Raw genomic sequence first — 17,921 nt, 5'->3', positions numbered from 1 at the left:
CTTTGTTAATCTCAGTATCTGAAACCTTTCTGGGTTTGTTTCTACTGCCTTAGTTCTTTGGGCTCTTATTAGTTTATATATTTTAGGATTTTTGATTGAGAGCTGGTTAATTTTCTTCAAACCTAATTGTTTGAATGCTTTGTGACCTAAATTGAATTTGAGTTTTTGCAGAGAGGATTTGTATGTGTTCATGGCCGATTACCCGGGAGGACTACATCAGTCTGGAACCCTTTGCATTATATTCTCTGTTTGAAATTTTTCTGGACCCATTCAAGTTGCACAAATTATACATCAGAGGACTGACTTGTGATTGCAGATTCTCAGAGGAAGAATCTTTATTTTCCGCTCATGGACAAACGTGAAAGTGTCCCTTGCTGTTTCTTTACCTTCCACATGGTAGCATCTCTTTCTTCCTTGTGCTGGGAATGTCGCCCCTGCGGCCCCTCCCATCATGTAGATATCTTCTCTTAGATGCCCTGCCTTGGCCAGGCTCTAAGCTTTATCTCGTGTCCCCCATATGCTTTGAGTCATCAGAAGTGGAAATCAGGGTCTTTTGGGTTTGGCGGAAAAATTCAGGGCAAAATAACTTGATACGCTCACCTCCCAGTATTTTCAGTTGTTTTGAGGTGTTTACTCTATTTAATTTTGTAGTTGTTTCAGTGTGGAGAGTCATTTAAGGTGTCTAATTTGCTATACTGTCAGAAATAGAAATTTGCTCTGTAACTTGTTATCTTTCTTATCACATAGCCTTTAAAGGCTTGCATGTATTTTTTCTCTAAAGGCAGATTTACAACCTGCAAGAGCACGGTGATGTGTATTTTGATTGTGGCTTCTGGCCCTTTTACCTCTGTATCCTTTTTATCCATACTTAAGTTTTCTTGCCCAGTAGCTTCCAGCCACGTGTGGCTGTTTTTATTAAAAAATTAAAATTTGGGGCACCTGGGTGGCTCAGTCAGTTGAGTGACTTGGGCTCAGGTCATGATCTTGGAGTTTGTGAGTTTCAGCCCCTCATCGGGCTCGCTGCTGTCAGTGCAGAGCCTGCTTCGGATCCTCTGTGTGTGTGTCTCTCTCTCTCTGCCCCTCCCCCTCTTACAGCCTCTCTCTCTCTTTCTCAAAAATAAATATTTGTAAAAATCTTGAAAAAAATTAAAATTTAAAAAATTAATTTAGGGGCGCCTGGGTGGCGCAGTCGGTTAAGCGTCCGACTTCAGCCAGGTCACGATCTCGCGGTCTGTGAGTTCGAGCCCCGCGTCAGGCTCTGGGCTGATGGCTCAGAGCCTGGAGCCTGTTTCCGATTCTGTGTCTCCCTCTCTCTCTGACCCTCCCCCGTTCATGCTCTGTCTCTCTCTGTCCCAAAAATAAATAAACGTTGAAAAAAAAAAAATTAAAAAAAAATTAATTTAAAAATTTAAATAAAAAAACCTATTTCTTCAGTTGCATTGTCACATTTAAACGTTCAGTAGCCACCTGTAGCGAGAGGCTACGTGCTAGACCAAGAAAATACGAACATTTCCATCACTGCAGGAAGTGCTCCTGCCTGCTCCCGTAGGACAACACTGTATTGAGTTCTTCGATTTTTCTGTTTTCTCAGGTGCTTTTAATGCAGTCTCTCCCGTTGGTTGCCTACAGACTTGAATTAAATAACCTTAGGCTACCAACCTGCTTAAGTAAGACTTTGGGAGACTGGACCCTCCTGCATCTTGAGCAGAGACCAGCTTCCTTGTTTCCTTCTGGCTCCAGTGGCTGTAGCTCCAGGGGTCAGTTCTGACTCTCAGACTGATGCTGGCCTCTGACCCCTTCTTTGTCTTTCTGGAGGATGGGAACCCCAGCCCTCTCTCATCATTGCTGGTCTCATTCCATCCTTCTCTGTATTTTCAACCTTTCTCCCCTCCCTGCTTCTGACCCTTTCCTCTCACCCCAGGTACTAACCAGTCTCTTTTTAGGGTTTCTCTTTTCTTTTGGCTTCTGTGGCTGACTCTTTTTTGGAAGTTTAACTCTGTAACAGAATGTCTCTGGATTACTTTCTTAATATTCCTCTCAATATGCAGACGATCATGATCTCTGTTCATTGTAGGTTACCAGCTGGATAAATTTCCTGTAATCCTGCCACCTGAAGATTAGGCAGCCACCATTAATGTATTGTTCTAGCTCTCTGCCACTAGATGTTAGTATTTGTATGATTAATATGTGTATAATGCTTGGAAAATAGGTATGGCTATTATATGCATATGTGTATATATTTTATGTGGGGTAATAGGAATACTGTTCATAACCTATCCTTTTCAGTCAACATTAACATCCTTTTATGATTGTAAATACTCATATTTTTTCTCTCGCACATGGAATTGCTTTCATTTAGTAAACTTCAGTTTGATTCTTCTTGGTTTGGTTTTAAACTTCTCCCCTGTTGTATACTAATAAGATGCTTCTTCTGTATATTTCCATTTATTTTTCATCTGCACAGGTAACATGGTTATTCATTATGGTGGGGATTGCTAATGTGAGGATTCAAATACAGGCAGAAGGGCGTCCTCTATGTTAACCAAGCCTCTTCTCTATAGGCTAAAATCCGTATGCCCCACCCCGCCCCCCCCCCCTTGGTAGCAGATCTACCCTGTTTTATAGCAAAAATGCGTTAATGCTGCAAATGAAAAGAATTTTAATTTTAAAATGATACTATAGCTGGTTTTGGATTGCTGATGGGAAACACTAGCATGTTTCATTTAACTACAGTAAGGAAACTTGGACTTTACTGCGCAGTGAAATTATATATTGGATTGAAAGAACAATTATTAGTTAAAAGAAGATATCAACACCTGGAGTACTCAAGCCGGAATTTACCTACCTGATCCTAATATAAGATTAAACCTCAATTTATTTTAACTTGGGTCCCTCTGATACTGCCAGTGGATCATGAAGCTGGTGGCACCGCGTTATTTTACATCTTAAAACACCTTATATTTGCAGGGTACTTTGATCTTCAGTTTTGAATTGTTCAAGGGAAATACTGCCTCCATTTTACAGGAACTGAATTGCCCAAAGCCAAAGACTTGTAAAACTACGCAGTTGTAGTTATTCAAGCTAATAGTGGCCCCAGACGGCTCTCCCCTCTTTTAAAGTATGTGGCGCCTAAGTTTGTTCTGCTTGGATCAGGTCAAGGCTACTGGCCTTACTTATTTTAAGTGACCTTAAATGAGTAGGATTCGTCTCATTATTTGAAACAGACATGTCTTTCTGTTCATTTCAACTTGGAAAAATTACTGAGTGTTTCTGAAGGAATCTTTCATTTTTAACTTTTCACAATTTCTTAACAGATATTTGGAACAAAACAGGAGCTGTTAAATTGGTCAGATGGTCTCCTGACAATAGTGTTGTAATAGTGACCTGGGAAAATGGAGGCCTATCTTTATGGAGTGTGTTTGGAGCCCAGCTGATTTGTACACTCGGAGGAGACTTTGCGTGAGTCAAAGACAAGTTTTAGATAAAGCAACTCCAGAAGATACACACACACACAAATGTTGTGTCACGCAGCTACCTTTCTTCCATATTTGACTCTTAACCCCAAAACAGTATGTAAGGTTCAGAATTAATTTGTCAGAACGTACTGATTGTCTAAACATCCATTCTTTTAAAACTCATTGTTCATTCAGTAAAAATGCATTTGTTTGTTGAACCCCTATTGTGTATGTGATAGCATGTTGGGTTCCAGGATAAATCCGTTCTAGTTTTGCCTTCAGGTATCTAATGATCCTCTAAGAGCAGTAAGCCATGGACATAAGTAACTAGTAGGAAATGGAAAATCACTATCCTTTTGGGTTGATGTAGGTTAACCCAGTGGGTTATCTCTGCCCGCACCATATGATACTTTTTGAACCTTAGTCCTGACAAAATGAATACACCTTCACAAATTGCCTGACCCTGTCATCAAGCTATTCAGGACCTGAAAGATTGTGTCCCAGTGATATACCTTGGTGTATTAACCAGCACTCTAATATTTCACGCATTATTATGTATTTCTATTTTAAAGGAACAAAATACAAAATAAATTTTAGTTTTAAAAAAACTAAAGCCAAATATCGTATGTAATAGAAGATTCTTTTTGAGTTTCTGTTCTGTTTCAGTTATAGGTCTGATGGTACCAAAAAAGATCCCCTTAAGATCAACTCTATGGTGAGTACTGTCTATAAAATATTACTGTAGTGTGAAAAACTTGGATTTTTCTAATTCCTTTTTTTCCCTCCTCTTGGCCTTATAAAATTACAAAACTGTTTTAATCTCAGCAGGCTCTTCTTGGACAGTTCTTACTTTGTAAAAGTATTTTTTAAAACCAGGCTGCCTGATTTTAAATACTTGGTTTTGCTTACATATGTCTAGCAAGCCCCTGTCATCTTTGTGAACGTAGTGATATTCAAATCAGGCTTTTGCCTTTCCAAAGCCTCAATTCCTATGTGACTCACTAGCACTCACTTCTCATGGCCTCTTTTCTTCTAACATGAAGTGAAATGCTCATTGGGTGGTTTTCCTGTAGGATTTGGACATTTTTTGAACATATTTTTAAAACTTTCTGCAGATGTCTGTCAAGGGCATTAAAGTCCCTGTTGTAACCATATTTTTATTTACTACATATTTTCAAGAGTTTCCGTAGAAAGCAGTGGGGTGTAACTCTTATCTTTACATAAGCACATTTTGTGATGTAGCCCTTCTGGGTACCATCTTTGTGAAATTAGTGGCTATGAGGCATATTCACTGCCTTTCTCTCTCACTACACAGAGGAAGGCGTTTTTGATTTCGGGCTTCTTGAAAAGTTAAAACCACCATGGTTGCCTTGAGTAGTGGTTCCCGGTCTTTTACCATCAAGGACCCCATTTACTGTCTCTCTCCACTCCATATTTTAAAATAGTTTTTGAACAAATGATGTCGGTGACTGCCCATCAGTGCTTCTGAATGGCATGCACCAGCCAGTGTTTAGCCTCACTAAATTGAATTTTAGTCACACACTAGGAATCTAAGCATTTTAGTTAGCTGTTCAGCTCTTACTGTGGAAGAGGAAAACTTCTATTAAGCTTTTGAAATTAAGCAACAATGTATTGTCCCCCTACTATTTTCTTGACCTTGTAGATTGCGATTCACTAATCTCCAAAACAAAAAACTAAAAAACTATCTTGGGATGTAGTTACAGAATATTAAAATTGACTGGTCCTGGGGAGTTTATTTGAACCTTCTCCTTTTATAGAGGAAGAAACTTATGCCCTGAGAAAACCAAGTATCTTGGCCAAGGTCGTACAGCAGAATGGCCACTGGGCTGTAATGGGAAGCTTCCTATCCAGTGTTGCTTGCTCTGTACAAGATGCGTCTGTTTTGGGTGCTTCTTTGTCAAGTTTCAGCTGGGTCACATGGATCTTGCTCTGCCAGGAATTTCTTTGTATTTGAGAAGCAGTTAAGTTATTGGAGAAGTTATAAAGAGCAGTAGGCATTTCTCAGGATTTGGAGCTAAGATTGGTATCCAGTGTTTTCAGTCTTCCAGGTAGAGAGCAGCAGTGGTGGTTTCCACTGGAGAGAGCCAAGATGTAGCAGGTGTGGGTAGGATTCCTGTCTGTGTTGTTTCTCATAGTTTTTCCAACCTTTGGAAGTCATTAGTAATGCTGTTATTGGTTATTTCAGGATTTGAACATTTGAAGTTAAGAAAGGATAAGAAACTTTTTATTGTCTTGATTTTTCTTCCCCCTTCTTCTCTCCAAGAGCTGGGGTGCAGAAGGCTATCACCTCTGGGTAATCAGCGGATTTGGTGCTCAAAGTACTGAAATTGAGTCTGACTCCAAGAGTATAGTTAAACAGCCTGGCATTCTGCTATTTCAGTTTATCAAGAGTGTACTCACTGTAAACCCTTGTATGGTAAGTTTTTTCAGTTAAAACCATTTATTTTAGTGGCTTTCAAAGTAGACTGTCAAGATTCTTCTTCTAAAATTGGTGTATTATCTTCTTCAGTATATATTTTTTGTGATTCTTATGTTTCTTTTTAATAACTTACACAAAAATTTTACTTCTGAGCAGCTTTTGTTTTTTGATTTTTTAAAAATAGGATCATAAGCAATTTGAGGGAAAGCAATGTATGTAGATTTACTTGAGTAACGTAATTTAGTCTTTATTTGACTAGAAATTCCCGAAGTGTGCTCCATAAGGCACAGTTGTTAAGAAATAGCAATAGCAGTTAGGATAAGGGAAAGTCTGTCATCATGTGAGTGAAATAAAGACTTAAAACTACAGAGATTTCTTATTGTAGGCTCTCAATGTGAAATGTGCATCATGAAAATCCCAGAGTCGGTATACGAAAAAGAATGTTTCCCAAGCCAATTTAACTATGAATTTTCAAGAACACTTTGAAGAAAATATGCCTAGAAACCTGCTTTGGGAAACACTGCCCCAAATTATAATATGAACTCCTCATGTTTTATTAATCTGAAATAACATATTCTATGTTGTTAATGTATAATAATAGTATATGTTACATGTTAGAAGTGCATACGTTGATATCTGCCACTAATGGATTTTTAAACATTCGGTACAACCAGTTTCTAAACGAAATTTACAATTATAGTACATTGAGAAAGAATATGACAGTAGTCTGGATCTGAGATTTCATTACTGTAGTTGCAGAGCAAAGATCCCCAGAAAAACAGGAACAGAGTAATTCTTCCTCCCCTCTCCCATCCCAATTTATAATTTAAAGGCAGATTTTATGAGTTTTCTGTGAAGACCACATCTGGACTGCCATGGAAAGCTGAGAGGCTGAGGTGCTGTTCTGTCTGATGGAGTGGTCAGTGAATAATAGGCCCACATTTGAGAGTACTGGCCTTCTGATGGAAAACCAGGGCATAATCACCAAGAGTAGAAATTACCTTATTTGTCTAAATATTGTCAGAACCCGGCACAGTCCTTGGCGCTAACCAAGCATTTGCCCAAGTGATTATTGAATTAATTGTTCTGAACCAGGACCACAGACTTGGGCTACTCTTCCCTTGGGCTACAACCGTTCAGCATCCAGTTATCCCCATTCGGAATCACCTTCTTCTTGCCATATGGGCACGTGGTGAACATATACCCACAAACTGTTTGACCAGATACATTTTCTTGCCACCATTCATGAGATATTTTATGTGAAACTTGTTTGTATATAATGAGTATTTATGTTCACTTTTCATTTGGAAAATCCCTCCTAGCATTGCCATTTTGGAGCGGTAATAAAGGACACTACCGTGTAGCAGTTGTAAACCAGGTCATATTCTGGGGTCTACATAATAAAACAGACTGTAGCACAGATTTTGTTTACACTGGGAAGTAATCATGAAACTGTTACCTGTTCCCTTTTGAATGTAACAGTGCATGAGATCATTACGTAGTTGTGTCCTCAGTGAGTAAAATCCGCATTGAGAAACATGGCACATTTCCTAGGCTAAGACTAAATCAATGTATTAACGTGTTTTCCTTTACCTGATACAGAGGTGTTTTTATTGGCTTTCCTCCTTTACCCTCTTCTTCCCTTCTCCCTCATCCAGAGTAACCAGGAGCAAGTGCTGCTTCAGGGGGAGGATCGATTGTACTTGAACTGTGGAGAGGCCTCACAAACCCAGCACGCCAGGGGTTCCTCGGCGCACCCTGAGCATAAGGCTGCTGGGGCCAAGAGCCCCTTTGCAGATAGCGGTGTAGAGTCTCAGGGTTTAAGCACTTTGCTTGGACATCGGCATTGGCACGTGGTGCAGGTAAGTCTTCAGTTACTGTTGACTGTTGACATAGTCCTTGCTAAGGTAGCACCTGGAGCAGAGTTAAATTTCTTCTGTTCCTTTGGCAAATTGAGAAGCTTTTTTGCCTTTTTGACTGTCACATCTCTCTTCTGCTTTTCTGTCTTGTCTTCTTTTCTTGCCACTGATGTAGCGTGGTCCCCACTGTGTTGAGCCCACGAGCAGCTAACAGTTCCCCAGACTGCAAATGTGTGCTTTGCCCTCTGAAGGAGCAAAACTTTATACAACTGTCAGCCTTTTTATTTTCTTTTTTGGTGTAAATTCAGCTCTGCAGATTTGCATAGGCAAAAGTGTAGTGATTTCATGGAAAGGGACAGTGTCCATTAGGACCCTGTGCAGCTGACCTGTAGTCCTGATGAGTACATGTCTGGGTTAACTGCCTGACTTTGAACCCAAATTGCAGACTTCCGTTCACACTCTAGAACCTTATTATCAGTAATAGTATTATTACATAAATCTTGTTCCAAATTACTCATTCTGGTATAACTTTTAAATCAGCACTTTCTTTGAATAATTCTGATAAACTGGGATTTAACATGGAAATTAATTCTGAATTTTGACACCAAATAAAATTACTTTGAGTAAATCAATAAGTTGGAGTCTCTTGAAAGAAACTTGCTACACAATTTTGTAAGTCCCGAATGTTTTCTTTCCCCTTCTGATACCAAAGTGTCTTCAGTACATCAACAGTGACTCTTGGATCAGCTTCCTTTAGTCAGGTGCTATTTCCACAGTTCTTTGCGCTCCTTCTCCATTCTGTACTTTTACTCTCGTAGCTTGTTCAGTTCCCGTGGTATTTTCAGTTGACTTTGAGTGGAGATAATGAGAGACAGAAGAGTGGCCATGGTATGAGGCGTTGAAGGAATGTCTCCTGCACTAGCCTGTGGTACACACTAAAAGAGAATGTGTTTAACTTACATTAATAAATTCATAAAATCAAACAGCGTGTGTACCATTTTATAATTAGTAACAATTATAAAATAAAACTGCATCAGCTACTTCCTTGACTAAAATTTTCCACTGCTCCCTTCTCTCTTATAGCCATTTCTCTGCTATTTTCATTTCCCCATACTTTGAACTATTCATTCTACACTGACCTAGCATCAATGCCAGTTCTGCCTAGCCAGGTCTGTGTTGCCAGAGAGCCAAGTAGAGCAGAGGATCAAAGAAGGTAGGTCTGGAACTCAAAAATCCGTCAGGCAATAAATAACAAAAATTGAATTTCCTTCCAGCTCAAAAATTCAGTGATTCTGTGATTCTTAGCTATCTATGAATTATCCCATATTAGTAGCACATACACTGATTTTACCACTTTAGACAAAGCAGGTACTAGGAAGATTCTTTTGTCATTTTGTTAGCTATCTAAAATATTCAGAAAGATGGACTTTAGCTTTACCCAGTTCTTGGTTTTTTTTTTTTACTTAAAACTAATAAAAATAATGCCAGAGTTCTAGTCACAAAAACAATTAAGTTGTAATAGACTCATAGAATTTTTAGAGCTGGAAGGACCTTAGAGATTGTGTAGTCCAACTGGATTTTATACATGAAGAAACTGAGGCTCAGAGAAGTTAGGTGACTTGCCCAAGGTCACACAGCAGAGTAGTGTCAGACTTAAACTTACCATAATATAAAATTAAAGTAACAATCTAACTTATTTTAACACCTCTAGGTATTAAATGTTGAATCATATACTGTTGACCTTGAACCAAGATCTGGAGTGTGCCTGTTTGGCAGTGTTTCGTTATGATTTGCCCTGAACTTTGTTGGCTGGCCCTCTAGCCAAATGAGTCAGTGCAGCATATGGGGGAATTTTGGTGTGGCAGTTTATGGTGTTCATAGAATGTAATGCTTTACCTCCCGGGCTTTTAGCCATGATAATGATTCCCTGAAGAAACATGGGTACCTGTTTAATTCCCTCTCCAACATACACTCTTCTCTGGAATAAGTGCCCACAGCCTCTATCAAAGTGACGTTGTTTATGTGATTTATACTTTGTATTCTTCTTAGACGGCTTAGAGGTCATCAAATGAGCTCCAAGTCATTGTCCCTCTGTCTGTTCCTCATCTAGACCGCTGGACTTGTTGTTTATTTAGGCCTTCTACCTTGTACTTGTTGGTCTCCTGATCAGAAGATTCAGTGTTCAATATGTTTTTCCTTTCACTTAACACACGTGCGCACTTGTCAGCAGTTCAGTTAGTGGCTGGTGGTAGAGATGGTGCTTTTCTTGTGTTTTTTTTTTTTTTTTTTTAAATAATAGTTTTCCTATCTACGGATTTTAAAAACTTTGAAAGTTGTTGGTTGACAAATGGAGCACAAATAGTGTGAAATTAAAACGACAACAGCATCCTTGTGCTTTTAGGGTACATTCCTTCTTGGACTGCCATTTATTTTTACACCCAGTACGTTGTGTGATACAGACATTTTTTTCTGAAAGGCGCATGAATCGTTATCATCCACTGTTCTGAAATGGTGGTTTCATAGTTAACCTGGCTAATAACTCTTTGGAAAAAAAATAGGCTTCACAAAATATGCTAGGGATATCAACAGAGAGGATTTTATTTTATTTTATTTTATTTTATTTTTATTTTTATTTTTATTTTTATTTTTATTTTTATTTTTATTTTTATTTTTATTTTTATTTTTATTTTTATTTTTATTTTTATTTTTATTTTTATTTTTATTTTTATTTTTATTTTTATTTTTATTTTTATTTTTATTTTTCAATATATGAAGTTTATTGTCAGATTGGTTTCCATACAACACCCAGTGCTCATCCCAAAAGGTGCCTCCTCAATACCCATCACCCACCCCCCCCACCCTCCATCAACCCTCAGTTTGTTCTCAGTTTTTAAGAGTCTCTTATGCTTTGGCAGAGAGGATTTTAAAGGCTGTTTCATTTATAGATGATTTACTCTGCTTTCTAGAATGTGGATCAGATGTACCGGGTGTGGTGTTAGGCACGAGCACACCTGCCAAGAGGGTGGCGCTCTCAGTCCCCCCGCGGCTACAGACAGAAGCAGTGTAAGCAGGAGATAGATAGGTGTTAGCAAAATGACTTTAAGGGGGAAAAAGGATAGATTTAGGTTTTTGGGGAGACTGAGGAAAATCCTAAGGTATTAAGAATAGAGATTCTGTCCCTCAGCACTCAGTCTCCCAGTGACGTGGAGTGACCTTTGTGTCCTGAGTCTGCTGTCCTGGCCTGAATTCTTCATGACTCATTGGCTTCCTTTTCCCTTACTTCTGCCATTTCCTGTTCTGAGTATTGGGGGCAGAGCTCAAAGTTCGGGGGACACATAGATCAGTAAATGGAACCTACTGGGGAAAATGAAAGTTTTTGTTCTCCTTTCATAGCATCTTCAGACACACAACTGCGTCAGAAATAAAGCTTCGTTTTCAACTTTCACTTTGAGCTTTGAAAATAAACCATTTGTGGTTTGTCGCACCTCAAACATTTTTTTCTTGTAGAGATACTCATCAGAGTGTGGATCATTCGATAAAACTTAACCTTGGTTCCTACGTTAGAACCCTTCGAGTTGGAATCTACTGCGTCAGGGAGATTCCGCCTCACCCTCTCCCCACCCACGTTTATAAATACGTGGGAAACACATAAGGTTCAGCGGAAGTGGGGGTTCTCTTCAAGTGTTCTGGGTAGCTGGCTCCATTGTCCTCTAGGCACAACCTTCTTCAAGTGACTTGATTTTTTTCATCCACAAACAATTCACTTACCACCTCCCACAAAACTACTTTGAACTCTTCTCTCACCACCCGATCATGACTTCAGGTTACCGTGCTTCTGGACTGATGTCATCCATCATAGGGAGCTTTATTAACTGGCCTGAATGATGCGGTTTATCTGTCAAGATACACGTTAAGCCTTTTTCAAGCACATATCATGACAGTGTTATCTTTGATTCTGCAAGGTAGGCTTCTACAGACCAACCCTGGGGTTGAGAACTTCCTAACGTACCAAAAGCTATTAATTTATTTGGATTTTAGGTTGACTTACTAGATAATAAATGAAGTCTAACAAATAGTTTTATAAATAAATTTTAAGACCGATATTTTCAGCATACTGTTTTTACTTGATTTTTGTTTTGTTTTCACATTATGTAAAAAAATCTTATTAGATTTGATTGTATTGTACTGGCTTTTAAATTTGGCTTTCTTTTTAAAAATATATAATGCTTTTTCTTTGAGTACAATGAAAATGAATTTGAATAAATTGAGGTTCTTCTAGGAACAGAAGAATCTTCCCTTGTTCTTTCTTTCTGTTAAGTTTCACCCCACACTCAACACATGCTCATGAAAACTGCTTAATCAGTTGGCTAGAAGAGAGATCAGTCTCACTAAAGATGGAATTTACTTAGTTTACATTGATACCTCAAGAATCTTTTAAGTTTAAAATTCTTACTAGAGTAATACAAAGACACCATGCACAGAGATGTAAGACTGACAACCTGGAAAGGTATATTTAGTACCAGAATTGCAGATTAAGAGTTAGTATCTGTAATCAAGAGTTCTTACAGGTGAATAGGTTACACACCCTAGTAAAAAACAGTAGCCTATATGTACTTCTATGGGTGTATGGATGTTTGTTTTGAGATAAAATAAAAACTGACCAGTGGTTATCCCTGGAGCAATGATGGAACAGAATTTCGTTTTGTACTTTGTGTATTTTTATATTGTTTAAGTTTTATAAGCAGTATTTTGCTGTTTTAATCAGAAAATATAAAAATAATAAAAAACAGCTCCATTTAAAAGCAAAACAATCTCTTGCCGAGGCTCTCATTTTATCAGATAGTGTTGTTTGGGGATGATGCCAGACAGCAACTCAAGACAGTTCATCTCCCAGTTGTTGGTTGTCCTCATGACTGGTTCTCTAAAAGTCTTTTTTTGTCAGTCTGTATTTATTGCGTGTTCAATATTTAAAATAAAAACGGTGTAGAGAAAAAGCAGTGTAGGGTAGGAAAGCCTCATGTCTAGAAACTCATAATGAAATGGTTAAGGCAGGAGATGTGAAATATGGACTGGTATTCAAATGGTAAATTCCAAGTACTCTGCTAGTAATACCTGTTATTTGGTAACACTAGACATCGTACAGGAAAATGAATTTCATATTGTGATGTTAATTGCTTTAAGTTTAAATACATTTTGGAAGTCTTACCAAACTGATGTATTATTTTCTGTAGATTTCCAACACCTATCTAGAGAGCAATTGGCCTATACGGGTGAGTTATTTATTTTCTTGGTGTTAACTTTTATTGGATAGCGTTTGCTGCAGGAGGCATTCTGGGAATTCAGCCTTTTCGGTGGGTGCATTGATAAAAGTAACATTTTAATACTTGATCCTTTGTACATTGTTAGCGTATTAACATCTATAATTTGGTCAAATGTAACTTGCATGTAAATATTCAGATTTTTATATTTAGCATTTTACATTTAATTCACTTAGCAAACATTTATTAGTAGTCTGTTTGCCTGACACAATAATGCTGAGCTCTTTATACTTAATAAAGTATATAGGTTTGCAAAGAAGAGTTCTTAATTTTTTTTTTTTTAATTAGTTTTCAGCTATTGATAAGCTTGGACAGAATATTGCTGTGGTTGGCAAGTTTGGTTTTGCACATTACTCTTTACTCACCAAAAAATGGAAACTTTTTGGAAACATTACCCAGGTTAGTCTTTTTGAAATTAAAAACTGATGTCTCAGACTCTAAGAGAACTGTAAAGTAAGCCACTGTTAATAAAAACTCAAATCAATAATCAAATCAGATAAAAAATTTAGTTAATAAAAAAATGTTGATGTTGGATTACATGTAAGAGTCAGTTCTAATAAAGTACTTGATATTTGGTAAAGGATTTGTATGGAGATGGTTTCTAACTTGAGGATTTACTCTTCCATTACATCTTGGGATCACCAGCTATGATCAGAATAAATATCCACAAAATTTGAGATCGTTTCGTGCTTGTCAGTGTGTGATGTAAAGATGTGGGTAGCATAGAAAGATGGGCAGTTGGATTTTGCACGAATCAAATAGGAAAAGACGAGGAAGTTACTGTTAAGTAGGTGCCTGCAGTGCACTTGAAGGGGCTTCCTGAAACCTTGTCACCTCACTGATCTTCGTAACTCAGGACACTGATACTACTCACCATTTTATAAAAGAAAAACTAAGATTTGGAGTCAAGCAGGTGATAAATGATAAAGCCAGAATTTAACCAAAGTCTGTTGCATATTCAGGGGAGTAATGATGCTGCATGGTACCCAGTTATTTACAGAAATGTTTGTATATTCAGAATAGGACATGAATCATTATTATTAAAGGCCCCAGAATAATACTTAATTGGGGGGGATAGAGAATAGAGCAGAAATAATTTGAGCTTTCATTGTCTGCGTAGGAATATTTTATAAGTGTGTTACTTGTTGTAACTTCTGGCAGCATACATAAAGGTAAATAGTGTTTTTGATTATCTTTTAAGGAGCAAAATATGATTGTGACTGGTGGCTTAGCCTGGTGGAATGATTTTGTTGTCCTGGCATGTTATAACATAAGTGACCATCAAGAAGAGGTAGGGTTTTGTTTCTTTCAGAAATAATAGATTTTTATATTTTAAAGATGTTAATCACTATTTGGTTTAATATTAAAATAATTTTTGGAAAATGAACAAATCATTTTATTCTTAAGAATTTGGCATTTTTAGGGGCGCCTGGGTGGCTCAGTCAGTTAGGCGACCAACTTCAGCTCAGGTCATGATCTCACGGTTCGTGAGTTTGAGCCCCGTGTCAGGCTCTGTGCTGACAGCTCAGAGCTTGGAGCCTGCTTCGGATTCTGTGTCTCCCTCTCTCTCTGCCCCTCTCCCACTGACACACACACACACACACACACACACACACACACACACACACGCTTTCTCTCTCTCAAATGTAAATAAACATTAAATAAAAAAAAAAAAGAATTTGGCATTTTTAGGTAATGAGACTTTCATTATGGGTTACTACTTTAAAAACATTTTTAAAGGCTCACCAGGGTGGCTCAGTTGGTTGAGCATCTGACTTTGGCTCAGGTCATGATCTCACAGTTCATGAGTTTGAGCCTCACAGTGGGCTGTCTGCAGTTAGCACAGAGCCTGCTTCGGATCCTCTGTCTGCCGCCCCCCTCCCCCCACCCCTTCCCCCACTTGCACGCATACACACACTCTCAAAAGATAAATATTTAAAAAAAATTTTTTTTTAATTTTTAAAGGGATAATTCAAACTTCTAAGATAACTTTTTCTAAGGATTTTTAGCTGTTAGACATTCTCTGTGAAGTTTATAAAAAGAATTATTCAAAGCTGAGAAGTTTATAAGGATGGCTATAATTTATTGATTTGTATGTTTATATTTTTAGAAACTGCTGGTCTACTTATATCAGGTCTAGATATTCAGGTCTTTAAAAGGGAGTGCCTGGGTGGCTCAGTCAGTTGAGCGGCTGACTCAGTTTCGTCTCAGGTCAGGGTCTCATGATTTGTGAGTTTGAGTCCTCATGTTGGGCTCTGCGCTGACAGTGCAGAGCCTGCTTGGGATTCTCTCTCTCCACCCCTTCTGCCCCTCCCCAGCTCATGCACAGGCTCACATGCTTTCTCTCTGTCTCTCTCTCTCTCTCTCTCTCTCTATCTCAAAATAAATAAGCTTAAAAAAAAAAGTACCTTATACATTCCCTGTTTTAATCACTTCAACTTTTGGCTATTTGTAAATGAGCCTACCGTGTGAAAATATAAACATTATTAATGCTCAGATTAGTCTTTAAATTTCTCTTACTTGAAAAGAAGTCAGTAGACAAAAAACAGATGTCTAAAGTATTTAGTCATCTGTGGTGTAGGTATCTTGTTTTTACAGTTTTTCTCTTTTTGTGTTCTTCAGCTCAGAGTTTATTTGCGAACATCAAATCTGGACAATGCCTTTGCTCACATCACCAAAGCACAAGCAGAAACATTACTGCTCAGTGTCTTCCGGGACATGGTAATAGTATTTAGAGCCGACTGTTCAATATGCCTTTACAGTATTGAAAGAAAATCTGATGGGTAAGTATATAGCATGTGACAAGTCACTTTTTGCTTTTGTGTATTGTTTCCTCTGTAGTTTTTATTTTCTTAAAAGTTATTCTAATTTTGCATTTCGTTTCCTTTGTTTTAGAAGTTAAAAAAGTAAGAAATGCTATGCTTAGTGATGTTCATGTGGTTATTTTTTAGCCACCTAAGTAAATAAAAGAGCCTGCACTAGCTTCTTCAGCTGATCTTACTGGATTTATTTGGAAAAAAAAAAAAAAAGAAAAGAAAAATCTAGTTTGGGATGGGGTAACTTCGATACAAGGTTTTTTTCACAGCCTTGAAAACAAGTGGTTACCAGCGATCCTAAAGTTCTAGACATTTGGGGAAATTTAACACTGGCTTCAAGCCTTAGGAAGAGTGTCCTTTGCCAACTCACGTAATTTCCCCCGAGCTAGATGGCTGTAGACTGTAGCGGGAAATGCTGTGCGTCCCTGTTGCTGTTGTGTGTTGCCTGTATTCTTCTTGGTATATGGTTGGCTTGCAGCACTTAGACCCCACCTCTTGAGTTTTATTTTAATTTGTGATGTGTATTTGTTTCTTTTTTAAAATAGTCGTGAAGTGTGTATTTGCTGAAATAGCATAGTGATTGAGGAATACTGTAAAGATAAGAATTAAGAAATTTTACTAGCCTCAGATAGAACCCGTATCCTTTCTCAACTAATTAAGCTATTCCTATTTTTGTTTCCTAGTTTCCTTTCCTAATTTTCCGAGGTCTTTTTCTCCTTCTTTCCTTTCTTTCTCCCTCATTTCCGTATGTGTTTTTTGTATATGTCACCCTCACCAGTCTACTGCTTAAAGGATATTTGGGGAGGAGGGAATGAGAAGGAGAAGGCATTTGGATCATCCATAAGCATGAAATCTACTACTGTTAACAGTGGACAAGAAAGGAAAACAAAAAACTCGTTAGCCTTCACGTTGAGGTGTATTTTTCTCTTTTTTTGCAGTCCCACCACTACAGCTGGTATTCAGGTTCTTCAAGAAGTCTCCATGTCGCGCTACATTCCTCACCCTTTCCTTGTGGTGTCTGTCACTCTGACATCAGTGAGCACAGAGAATGGGATCACCCTGAAAATGCCACAGCAGGTACCGTTCCCTTATCAGAGCTTTCTAGAGTTTCATCTCGGTTTATAGCATTTCAAGGTGATACCAGCAACTATTTATTTGTTTAGCAAATAAATATTAAGTGTCTAACATGTCCTTCTATGGAGATACTGGGTTATAGTGGCAAACTAAACAAACTGGGCTTTTGTTCAGACAATCCAGAAGTAATTGTGTACATAATTAATTACAGTTGTGATACACATACCAGAAAGTAGTATAGGTCACCCTAAGAGTATATAACAAAAACATGGAATAGTCTAGATAGAGATTTCTGTACCATTTAAATTGAAACCCAAAGGGTGAGTGGTAGTTATCTAAGAGTAGGAATTTCAGGTCAGTCAGAAGAGTAGTGCAGAGGCCCACAGGTAGGAGAGAAGATTACACATTCAGGGAATTGGAAGAACTTCAGAGTGAGTGGACTTTATCTTAAAGTCTGGCTTTATTAGGAAGTCTATAAAGTATCTTAAGCTGGATATTATTAGATCTAAGCTTTGTAATGTTCAGTCTAACCATAAGAAGGAGAATGAACCAGAGTGGGACAAAACTGGGTATAGGGAGAGGAGCTGAGAGGCCCTTATAACGATCTAAGTGGAGGGTGCTAGTGACCCAAACTTGCCAGTGAAAAAGATGGAAAGAAGTGGAATGAACATAAAATACAAACACTGCATGATTAGTCAACTGTAAGGAAAGAGAAAACATAGTGCCTTAGTTTGTGATTAAACCAACATTTTAAACTTCCTATTCCAAGTTTCCTTCTTTTTAAAAACTTTTTTAATGTTTATTTATTTTTGAGAGAGAGAGAGAGAGAGAGAGAATGAGAAAGTGCAAGCCAGGGGAGGGGCAGAGAAAGGGAGACACAGAAGCAGAAGCAGACTCCAGGCTCGGAGCTGTCAGCACAAAGCCCGACGCAGGGCCTGAACTCACAAACTGCGAGATCA

General features: G+C 38.1%; 1 protein-coding gene across 7 annotated transcripts in view; it reads left to right on the top strand.

Annotated features, from left to right (window-relative positions):
- Positions 1-17,921, top strand: part of RIC1 (RIC1 homolog, RAB6A GEF complex partner 1) — a 145,353-nt gene that overhangs the window by 107,954 nt on the left and 19,478 nt on the right. For 6 of the 7 annotated variants that reach the window (XR_006966037.1, XM_047101189.1, XM_047101198.1 and 3 more), the window contains 9 exons: positions 3,315-3,459; positions 4,122-4,170; positions 5,740-5,892; positions 7,554-7,757; positions 12,986-13,024; positions 13,361-13,471; positions 14,274-14,363; positions 15,695-15,855; positions 16,827-16,965. Coding sequence is in view for 6 of the 7 variants with exons in the window: in XM_047101189.1 (XP_046957145.1) it covers positions 3,315-3,459; positions 4,122-4,170; positions 5,740-5,892; positions 7,554-7,757; positions 12,986-13,024; positions 13,361-13,471; positions 14,274-14,363; positions 15,695-15,855; positions 16,827-16,965 (1,091 nt within the window). In the remaining variant the exon portion in view is untranslated. The remainder of the gene's footprint in view (positions 1-3,314; positions 3,460-4,121; positions 4,171-5,739; positions 5,893-7,553; positions 7,758-12,985; positions 13,025-13,360; positions 13,472-14,273; positions 14,364-15,694; positions 15,856-16,826; positions 16,966-17,921) is intronic. The other variant, XM_047101209.1, reaches the window with a different exon arrangement.

The sequence above is a fragment of the Lynx rufus genome, unplaced genomic scaffold (genome assembly GCF_022079265.1).
Source record: "Lynx rufus isolate CCGP_SWC_20201006 ecotype Redwood Valley unplaced genomic scaffold, mLynRuf1.p SCAF_10, whole genome shotgun sequence".
NCBI lineage: Eukaryota > Metazoa > Chordata > Mammalia > Carnivora > Felidae > Lynx > Lynx rufus.
Note: the sequence above shows the minus strand (reverse complement) of the source record. Positions and strands in the feature narration are given on the sequence as shown.